The sequence below is a fragment of the Clytia hemisphaerica genome, unplaced genomic scaffold, assembly GCF_902728285.1.
Source record: "Clytia hemisphaerica strain Z4C2 unplaced genomic scaffold, Clytia hemisphaerica genome assembly, whole genome shotgun sequence".
NCBI classification, from domain to species: Eukaryota; Metazoa; Cnidaria; class Hydrozoa; order Leptothecata; family Clytiidae; genus Clytia; species Clytia hemisphaerica.
The window spans coordinates 708,500-720,208 of NW_027104154.1; the positions used below are offsets into that span (position 1 = coordinate 708,500).

At 37.4% G+C, this 11,709-nt stretch overlaps 1 protein-coding gene across 1 annotated transcript; it reads right to left on the reverse strand.

Moving 5' to 3' along the window:
* Nucleotides 1-304: 304 nt before the first annotated feature.
* LOC136814069 (uncharacterized) lies at nt 305-958 on the reverse strand. The gene has a single exon (XM_067070567.1). It carries the CDS (start codon nt 956-958, stop codon nt 305-307), a length of 654 nt encoding a protein of 217 aa, XP_066926668.1.
* Nucleotides 959-11,709: the final 10,751 nt, after the last annotated feature.

The following is an 11,709-nucleotide window of genomic DNA, read 5'->3' on the forward strand; positions in this document are numbered from 1 at the left end:
CTCACTTCACAGCCTTTGGCTGTGAAATCATACAAAATTAGCACATTTCACGTCCAGTTACACATGTTACGTCACTATTTATAAAAAACAATTAACATTTCACTTTTTATTTATACACCGTAACATGCGTGACATGGCGTGACATGGACTGATTTGGTGTGATTTCTCTAGGATCCAAACGTGAAATGTGCGTAACATGGATGTAAAGTGACCAAAACACTTGGACAACTTCTCTGTGAGTACTGGAAACAAGTAAAAGTCACTCTACTGTTTATATATCATAATATATTATAAACCTTGAGAGTCAATATTTGGTCCTCTGTCCGTTCCTCCTTATAATGTCATCAAGTCTTTTCGGCATCGAATCGATAGTGCGTTTGATCAGATCTTTGGAAACGTTTAGCAGTGTTCTCTGGCAACGGGCGGAAAAGTCATCAAAGTTCTCAAAGGTAATGCGTTTCACGATGGCCTCTTCGCGCATTTGCTCTTTGACCGAATGAAAAGTGTTCTCAATGGGGTTTAAGTCAGGGCTTCGGGCGGGTATTTTGAAAACTTCACAGTTAATGTCACTGATAGCTTGTTTGGCCTTCTTGCAATTTTGGACTGGACAACCGTCCATCAGGAACTTTCGGCTTTCGGGCGTCACCAACTGGGGGAAGGCTTCTTTTAAAAAGGCAGAAAATCTGTCTCCGTTCAAACGATCACGATACTGTTCTGCCAGGACGATTCCTCCGGCATGGGAAATGGCGCAAAAGAAGTGGGCGACTCGTCCCTCGCTGCCTACATGGTTACCCTTGGCAGTACGTTCAAAGTCTAGTCCATCATTTGGTCGCCTCCAGGCCATAGTGCGAGGGGCCTCGGCTTGATCAAAAGGGTTGTATTTGTGAGTAAAGCCAACTGCATCAAAATAAAAACAAATCTCGTGTCTCCAAAGATTTTCCAGCTGTTTGGCGGTCATGGTTCTCTTTAAGCGTTTTGCAAACTGTAAGCAACATGTCGAGATAATTTATTTGGAAGTTCTTTGAAAAGTGCAATTTTTTGCTGACTCAGCACTTTTTATGGGATTTGTAAGATCTATAAATGAAATTATCTCGAGATCTACAACTTGTAACCCAACAAACCATACCATTTTCTTGAAGTACTCTTTCAGGGCTATCCAGCGAAAGTGTCAGAAATGCCTAAAAATTCGAAGGAAAAATGCTGACGTCAGCAGAAAAAGGGCTAAAACGGCCATTTTGACGACTTTGGCAGGCCCTAGGGAGCGGTCATAAAGTATCTACTAGGGGGGTGGAGGATTCTAGGAAGGGTTCGAAATTTTTTTCGAGGGTTTAGGGGGGGTACCAAAATTTTTTTGAGGGTTTAGGGGGGGTTCCAATTTTTTTTGGGAAACTCAAGAGGAAAAATGTAGGAAGTCTAATTTCATAGTTTTACGTTTGAAGATTTCTAAAAATTTTTCGTTATTGGATATATGTACATTTCATATTGCCATTATTTGGGCATCATCGCCTTGCCCTTTTGGTTTGTAACATTGAGCTAGGTGAGGGAAGTAGATTAGTGGCTCTCACAGCTCATCAGAGTGGTTTGAAAAAGTACTTCTTAAAAGAAATTTGTCAAAACAAAGTGTCTTTTAGCTAAAATGGTGGTGAAAAATATTGAAATTTTCGCCCGTCGGCGCAAACCATGGTTGCGCCTCCTTAGCATCTGCTAATGTCAAAACACCTTAACATTTCAAATTACAAAAAAACAAATTCCAAGTTTCTTGACTCAAAGATTCCGGGCGTTACTTTCAACCATACTGCTCTTACAGTTTAATATTTTCACTTAATAATGGAGAACGCAAGTAAGGACAAAAAATACCAGGGGCGTCAATTTCATAGTTTGCACCCCTAGAAAATTAAGCCAGGTCGTTACTGGGGAAAATAAGCAATATTTTTTTCCAAATTTTACAGAAGCTCAGAGAAAACCACTTGATGATTCTTGTCTTAACCCTGTTATACTTTAACTTAACAGGGCTAAACTAATCTCCCTTACCTTATTTTGACATAAAAAGCTGTCAAAGCAACAAATAATACTCTTTGTACCGCATCTGGATGAATTCTTTTTCGCGTAAAAATTTTCTTAGTAGGGGGAGTGCGAAAAAAATATTGGGCCTTATGAGGGGGGGGTTCGAAAATTTTTTTCCAGGTTAGGGGAGGGGGTGCGAAATTTTTTTTGGATTTTTCAAAATATCCTCCACCCCCCTCTAGTAGATACTTTATGACTGCTCCCCTAGCTCCGCAACGGATGTTCAAAACCAAACATATGACCCCATTTTCTTGGTCAGCACTTCGAGCTCTATCAGATTAGCACAAAAGTTTGTTCATTTGAGCACTTTGAAAAAGGGGGGACCCTTGATTGAGCAAAAGACCCCGTTTTAGGTCAAATTTTAGGGTTTTATCACCTATTCAGCCTGAAAACCATCTCAAACCGTAATCTATAGGTACATAGGAAGCTAAAAAACCATGGTTCACAAAGTCCCGTTCAAGGTGGGTTTTTGGCCATTTTTTCCTGGACTAATAAGAAAAATGGATAGTGAAGATCTTACCTTTTTGGTAAAAAAGCGTCCTTACCATCCAAAGCCAAATCGCATATCTAGAGCGCGCAAAAAATTAGCCTACAAAGATTGCGTCATACTCATGCAGTCTGCTTGCGTGAAGTTGAAAATATCTCAACCAACATTTTTAGAATTGCAATCGACAGTGAAGCCCTTAACATCAGGGAAAACAAACTTTATTTTAGAAAAGCTACCGCTTGGAATCATCTTGAAATCAATCTAGTGGGTAAATAAAAAAAACAATTCTAAACCCTTGAAAAATCAAGATTTTCACTTAAGTTTAAAATATCGTAATGATCTACGCATAGTCAATAGAAGAAATACATGGTCAGGAAATCGGGTTTGTGCGAGGCCCGAGGTTGAGATTTTTTCTATTTTGGTCACGTGATGGAAACGCATGGGTAGAAGTCGGCGGAGAAGGAGGAGGCGAAGGTGCAACTTTAGGACTGAATCTTGTAATTATTTCAATTATTATAATTTATCATAATATTTTCGGACGAAAATAATTAGTCACCCAAACAACAACAAAAGCAAAACATTTTTTTCCAAATATCAAAACAAACAATTTTCTTTTCAAATAGAACAAAATGGTAAGGTAAAAGGAGATGGATGTGTTAAGGTGAATGGAGATGGATATGTCTTCCCTGGCTGTCCTGTCTATCGTGGTTCTCCACAATATAAAAGAGTAGGTTTGTTCAAGCTGCCTTCTAGGCCAATTGATGCTGAGTGGAAGAAAAATTTGGTGGATGTGATAAAAAATATCGTGTTATTGACAGTGATTTAAAAAAGAGAATTGAGAGGTCTAAAGTTTGGATATGTGGGAAGCATTACAAAGATTCTGACTTTGAGTTTACATCGAGTGGAGTGAGAAAACCAAAGTTAAATGCCTTGCCTACGATCAATCTTCCTGAAAAATCTTATGAAAAAAAGGTAACTACTCCTCAAAGGGTACTTTGTTCGTGTGCCTCCACAACCGGTTGTACCAGTGGTTGAAGAAGAAACTGATGTTGAGGTTATTGTATTTCAAACTAATGAGGATTTCAAGAGTCAATGTTCGAAGCGGAAACTTTCTAATTGGAAGGTTGTTTTCACTGGTGAGCAATGCTTTCTCACTTATGAACTTGAGGATTCCAAGTTTTCCATACCAAAACTTGAAATCATTATAAACTCATCTCTTGAATTCACAGTGAGGGTATACGGTTGGTATTTGTTTGATGACCACAGACAATGTTTACAAAAAGCATAACCGGTCCATCAGAAAGATCTTATTAACTGACTTCTGATATTTTGTGTTTCTTTTGCCACTGCTCCAAAGTCAACATTGCATGCTATCCCTCTTAAATATGACAAAGAAGTTCAAGTTCCGTCAGAGATTCGCTATAGAAGCGATGTTTGCCAAGTTCTAGTTGCAGGCAGTAGAGAAATATGTAGAATTTGTAATTCCTCAGAAAAGAAGAAAGATGCAAAAGACAAAAGTAACCTCACTCCAGCTTCCAAGTTTGCACCACTATTTATTTATTATTTATTTATTAAAGGATTGAGGTTCAAGGCACGCCGTGGGCCTCTAAGAACCTGTCTTTTTACAATCGCTTGTTGTTACAATTTTCTTTAGGTAAAGTTTTGTTCTGGGGCTTCCCCTGACTTTAAATTGAATGTTTTTGTCTTTCATTTTAGCATTGAGCTCATGTGCTCTCTTGCACAATTCTTTGATTGCCAATCGTTCAATAATTGTGAGGTCTTCTGTTGCTCGATAGGATGAAGGAGGGCCTTTGTATGTCGTGATGGCTCTCAAGACTTTGTTCTTGTCTTCTTCATTTTCGAAAACTACCTTGATTGGTCGATACCTCCCTTCCTCCTCTCTCTCTTCCGTGAATACTCCAATCCTCTGTGTGTTTATAATTTTTATGCCCTTGATACCCAGTTGTAATCCAAGGATTCTGTACTTGATAAATTTCTCGTCGTAGATTTTCGTTGTATTCTCGGGATCCTCCAGATGTTCTTTGATTCCATGGAAAATTAGGTTACATGCTGTGGATCGTTGTTTGCCGACTGTTTCACATCGAGTTATTTTCTCCACCTTATTTGATTTTTGATTCATCTGTTTGGATACAGCTTCAGCATAACTAACATCTTTTGCCTCTTGCTTCTTTTCGATTAAGATGTTCTCGATCTTTGTTTCTATCTTTTTCTCGAGTATGCTCATCTTTGTTTCCAGGCTTTCTTTGATTTCTTTTGTAATAACGTTCACATCATTTGATTTCAGTTGGGAAATTTCTTCATTTTGTACTTTCATGATGTTTTCACATGCTTTAATTTCCTTTTGAAGTCCTTCGATTTTGGTGTTTTTGCATGTTTCAACTCGTTCCATCAGCTCTGGCGAGATCTTAACGCAACTTTGGCATTGAAAACTTCGAGATTTAAACGTTAAGCAAATCTGTATTTGGTAGATTGGTAGCTCAGAACAATCATAATGAACATCTCGGTGGCACTTCCTACAGGTCAGAGTGTCTTTTGGTGTTGTTCCTTCTCTAATAATGCATTTTTCTGGGGTGCAAACCTCATTTTTAAGCGGCAATTCTTGGTCATTTTCATCGATTTTTTCCTCCATTTTCCACTATCAAAGACGAACCCGCAGAAAGTCATCTTAGCCCTGCAACAAGAAAGAGCCCTAACAAAGAAGCTGACGATTGATATTGAACACCTCAAAAATGAAATGGAGTCTAAAGGTATTGCTGTTTCGTCTGGTATGGCTGATGATATCAATGCCATTATGAAAAACCAAAGTGAAGATTCTTCGCCTTTCATGAAGCTTTTTAGGCACGAACAGAGAAAACTGTCTTCTCAGAGAAATTATGTTTACCATCCCATGATGATACGCTTTTGTCTGTCTTTAGCTTCAAAGTCAGCCAAGGCTTACGATGAGTTGCGAGATTCCAAAGTTTTAGTCTTGCCAAGCAAAAGAACTCTCCGTGACTACAAAAATGCCATTCAACCAACCGTTGGGTTTAATCATGAAGTTGTTCAAGAACTGGTAGATTTGACAAAAGATTTTGAAGGCCACCAAAAGAACATCACATTGTCTTTTGATGAAGTGAAAGTCCAAGAAGACCTTGTTTTTGATAAGCACACTGGGGAACTTATCGGTTTTGTTGATCTTGGGGACCCTGATATTAACTACTCTACTTTTAAAGAATCAGATACTGTTGCAACTCATTGTCTTGTCTCTTATGTGCGTGGTATATCAACAGATCTTAAGTTCAGCTTCGCTTACTTTGCCACTGTTGGTGCCACGAGCTCTCAATTGAGAGCTGTCTCTGTACTAGAGCTGGCTTGCAAGTTAAAAGTAATTGTCACTGTGTCTGATGGGGCTTCATTTAACAGGGCTTTTTTTAAATACCACAAAGAGTTATCTCAGTCTTCCTCCAGTGTAATCTATAGGACAATAAATATATTTTCCCCAGAAAGAAGGTTCATTTTCTTTTTCTCAAATGCTCCACATCTTATGAAGACTATGCGCAATGCTATCTACCACTCTCGCAGGGATGGCATAGGGTCAAGAGATTTGTGGAACGGAAATCCAATTTTATGGAATCAAATTGTGCATGTGGTTCAAGATGACATGTATCGCAGTTTGAAGTTGCTGCCACAATTATCTCTGGCACACATCAACCTAACTTCGGTGTCCGGAAAATCCCCCCTTGGTGAATTCCCACCCAGTGAATTCCCCCCTGGTGAATTCCCCCCGGCAAATTCCCCCTTGGCAAATTCCCCCCCGGTGAATTCCCACCCATATATTTTTAAAAAACATTGACACTAGGCACATAACATCTTCTAAATTTCCTAAAGAATCAATAGAGAATGTGATAAAAAAGAAGTTGACATATCGATTTCGTACATGAATGGAAATCGATATTCATTTTTTATAAATACTTAAGCCCCGAAAGAGGCAGAAATTCTCGTTTGCGTCATGTTATTCAAACTACTGACATTTATATTGTATACAATTAAATCAATAGGTGCCATATACAGAATTGCGAAAAAAGGTCTTGTTAACAATTATCTTTTGCGGCCCTTACAAAATTGATTTGAAACTTAATTGAGTGTCTACATTACAACAAATAAATGAAAAATATGCAAACGAAGAATCGTTATAAATCTATATACTACTCTACTTAAATGCAATCTACTACCGAAGTGAAATCATGGAGTTTACTGAAACGGAAAAAGGAAAACCTAAAACCATTAAATACGGATACATTTATACGTTTAAAAAGGAGTTGGCAAGTGGATTAAGAACATTTGAATGTATTTTACGGCGAAAGGAAAGTCGGTGTAATGCTTTCATCAAAATAGATGAGTATGATGAATTTGTTGAGCAAGTCAATCTTCACACGCATGCTCCTTCTTAAACGGAGGCTGAAGTTACGAAGCTAAAGGTCAGCATGAAGCGGAGAGCTCAATCAACAACGGACCACCCACACCAAATTCTCTCTAGAGAATTACGAAACGTGAGCGAGGATGTCGCTGCTAACCTTCCAAGTATGGAAACAATGCGGCGAAATATTAGAAAAGCACGAGAAGATGGTGATCAACCACCAAATCCTTTGAGCAGGGAAGAAGTTCCTGTTTTGCCGCCAGCCTTCCCTCAAACTACGGTGGATGAAAGATTTTTGTTTTACGATTGTGGTTTTGGTGATGTAAATAAGATTTTTATTTTTGCGTCGGACATTGTCGTTCAGCTTTTAGGGGAATCTGAGCATTGGTATGCGGACGGATATTTCAAAGTGTGTCCAGAAATCTTTTTCCAGCTTTACCCCATCCACGCTCAACGCGATGGTCAAATATTTCCGTGCATTTATGCCTTACTTCCTAACAAAACGGAGGATACATACCGCAGGTTCTTTGACCAAGTTTTCCAAGAGGTACCGAACGAAAACCTGCAGGACTTTCTTGTTGACTTTGAAAAAGCCGCTATGAATGCTATTAACCATTTGAAACCAGATGCTGATATCAAAGGTTGTTTTTATCATTTGTCTTCAAATGTTTGGAAGAAAGTAAGGGAGTTTGGTTTCCAACAAAGATATGCAAATGACGAAGAGTTTGCTCTCCATTGTCGGATGATCTGTGCCCTTGCTTTCCTCCCAGAAGGAGGTGTTATTGATGGTTTTGGGGAATTGACGGATGCCATTCACGAAAGTTTCGAAAATGATCTGGATCATTTACTAGACTACTTCGAAGACACCCACATTGGTCGTGTTCGCCGAAATCGTCGTGGTCGCCCCCTGTTCCCCATCAACATATGGAACATGTTCAACAGAACAAACGAAGAATTGCCACGAACCAACAACAATCTTGAAGGGTGGCATTGAAGATTCTCCCTACAAGTTTCATCATGCCACCCGACCCTTTGGAAATTTATCGACCTTCTCAAGGATGAAGAAAACTTGGTCCGTGTTGAGATTGTCCAACAACTTGTCGGCTACGCCCCACCAGCCCAGAGACGGAGATATCGTGATTGTAATCAGCGTATTATGACCATAGTTGAGGACTATCCTAATCGTCAAACAGTCCAATATTTGAGAGCTATAGCCCACAACATTGCGTTTTGATAGCTTTGTAATTCTTGGGATTTTTCGATTAAAAAACATTATATTATTTTATGTTACTATATTATGCTCAAATTGAAGTTTTTGTTTGTTTGTTTACTCTATTACAACGGTTTGTGTTTTAGCCCTTTTAGATTTTGTCATGAAAATATACCATAAAATCAAGAATAACAAAAAAAGAAGATTTTATTATTTCTCTCAGATATACAAACTTGATTAATTAGCATTGTTTCCAGCCTTTCCACTGTGATAAGGCTTTCTGCTGAGATCAAAGGAATATTGCGAAACAGCCGTGAAAGATTTTCTTGAAATTTGTTTGGATGCCCATTGAAAGATATGAGATAAAAGATAAAAGCATGTCTTTCGACGAACAAGAAGTTGGTATAATGATATAACAAAAATATAATTAAAAGGGGGTTTCTTTCAGGGTACCTTTTGCTCTTTTATTGTTGTTTCTATTAAAAAATGGAATTTAGAACAATACATCCAACCCCACCTTGTAAAACCATTCATTAATACTCATTACACGGTCGTATTACACAACCGCACGCAATCTAAAACTATGACCTTTATTTATAAGAACATTACATAGAAAATGAGAATTATCTTTTTAAAGAAAAACTCGATCAAATTTATATATAAAAAATATATGGGGGGGAATTCACCAGGGGGGAATTCACCAGGGGGAATTCACTGGGTGGGAATTCACCGGGGGGATTCGCCAGTGGGGAATTTTCTGGGAATCCCTAACTTCATACTCTTCAATGACTGTCAGTCTTGCAACACAGGTTTTGGGCTCAAAAATGGCAAGTGTCATCTATCGCTACTACCCTGAGTACAAAACCACAGCTGACCTCTGTCAATACATGGATTGACTTTTGATTGTTTTAACATCAGGTCTCAGGAGGAAGGAAAATTGAAAAGAAAAATCTTTTTAGAACCATTCCGAGATCAAAAAGACTGGAGACTTGATTGGCTCCAAAACGTTTTTTTTGGTTATTTTGATAATTGGAAGAGGAAGGTCTACTCAATAACAGATAAGACTGATAAGGAAAAGGAGAGAATGTTTATTCCTTATCAAACCTATGAAGGTATGTGTATAAATGTTAGCTCACTTGTTGAATCAGTTAAATTCCTCTTAAAAAGTGGTGCTGAATTTGTACTGACAGAGAGGTTTTGTCAAGATGTTTTAGAAGGATATTTTGGTCGTAAAAAATGCATTTCTGGCTTCAATACAACACCAAGTGTTTTTCAGTTTGGGTACAATGCAGATGCTCTCCGTGTTTAAAGATTCATAACACCCACTCGAACTGGCACTACCAAAGGTGTTCACAGAGGAGAAAGGATGCCGTCTTGGACAGTTGTTGACGGCCGACCACTGAAAAAAGGCGAACAAACCAGATTGGTGCAAATGAAAAAGATGCAAATGAGGAATAGATTTGAATAGAGGATAGTTGAACACAGTTTTTATGGCCAGTTTAAAAGCTCCCAGTTTAGTTTTATTAAGTTTTTCATATAAGTATACTGTTGTGATGTACAAGTTTGAACGTTTGCTATTATATCGTTTCTAGTTGATTGTTATTTTATATCGAATGTTTTGAAATAATTTTTATGGACTGTGTTTGGGTCTGCAACAAAAAAATCACAATGTGTACCGGGTGACCCACGAACAAGTAAGAGTTTGGAGGGTAACTGTGTCTTTTTTCATGGTAAAGAGGAAAGGCAAACTTAAATTTTGGAAAAATAGTTATCGAGATATGGAGGTATAAAGTCAAAAGTCATTATAAAAATCTGTTAAAAAACGTCGAAAAAGACAGTATCAAATTAATTAATTAACAAATAAAAAGAGACATCCAGTGAGAAGCATATTTTGATTTCTTTTACCAGAAGGATTCAGAGAAGAATAACAAAGGTTGGGAATTGTTCAAAATTCGATATTACTTGTTTTTTTCTTAACGAAACTTTTAAGAAAAAAAAAATAGCAAACGATCAAAAGAAAGATTTTTTTTCTGATTTGATACCGTCTTTTTTGATACCGTCTTTTTTGACGTTTTTTGACTGTTTTTTATAATGACTTTTGACTTTATACCTCCATATCTCGATAACTACTTTTCCAAAATTAACAAATGATACATCAAAATTTAAGTTTGCCTTTCCTCTTTACCATGAAAAAATAATTTATCAAATTCATATCTATGTTCTGACCTTTTAAATTACTTTAAGTTCTGTATCTATACTGTTTGTTACGGAGGTTCGAAAAATCTGAGTGACGAAAATCCATACATATGAATTATGACGTCATAATTCTCAAATTATGTTGCCATAGCAGGGGTTTTAACTCAGGTTTTTCGAGCCTCTACTGTTACTTTCTTTTTACAGCAAATAAAAAATAAAATGCTTGAATTATATTACAAAGATTGTGCTTTTGACCCTGAGTTGGCAGAAAATGATGGCCGTCTTTTGGTCGAAAAAAATGGAAATAAATCGCATTTCGCAGGAATTAATTTTCGCGGTTTTGCCCTTTTTTAGAAACATTTCTTTCATTTTCCTAGTGGTTTTGTAAATTTTTTGATGAAATTGGCATAAAATTGTATTTCACGGGTTTAAGATTTCGCGGTTTTGCCGAGAAACCGCGAAAAAAGCAAAAATTAGCTTTTCCAATAATGTCCTGGCAGGCCAACTATTGTATTGTAGTCTAAACTTGAATTGAAATTTGGAAGTCGGCAACAATGAGCAGTCGTGAAACCCCCACCTCTGAGTGGATAGTACGCACATGATTTTGCGGGGGACCGGTAGCCTGTAATTTGTTATTATCGACTTAAACTTTTGAAAAACTGCAGATGTGTTCATGTTCCTTGATCTAAAATTGTATTTTTTTCCTTCATTTAGAAAAATCACGGATGAGTTGCCACGTTAGCTTAATGTAAAGCACCTATATATGATATAGGAGATCTATGATATAAGAGATCTAGGTTCAATGGACATTGAAGAGAACAGAGACACTGACAAAACAACGGACAAGGACAAAAAGAAGGACAAAGAAACAAAGAACACTAAAACGAACAAAAATTGTAAAAGCTGGAAAAAAAAAATTTCAAGCAAAACCAAAAACCTTACAAAAACCTTACAGCTGCAAAGCAGAACAGAGCATCTTTACGCCGCCATTACCCAGCCCAGCGTACCCTTTTAAATATTTTTCCAATCAATCAATTTTCCACCTTCAACCTTCAACCTCCAACTATCCGTCAAAGCTTACCATCCTTCCAACAGCAACAACATCCATTTTTTCAAAATGGCATTTTCAGTTACCAACAACCAATGTATCTGGTACATTTTCCTGCTCATCTTCCTGTTTTCTCGCCAGTAACTTAACCTTTTTCATTTAATATTTTTCGGGTTCGTTTGTTTAACCTTGCTGCTGTTTTGAACTTAAATAATAAATTCTTGAGTTTTTCTTTCTGCCAATATGGTTGTCAAATTGAATTTTCTTTCTTCAGTTGTTTATAATAT

Excerpts from the sequence above, each read along its gene's own strand:
- LOC136814069 (XM_067070567.1), bottom strand. The coding sequence starts at position 958 with ATGACCGCCAAACAGCTGGAAAATCTTTGGAGACACGAGATTTGTTTT.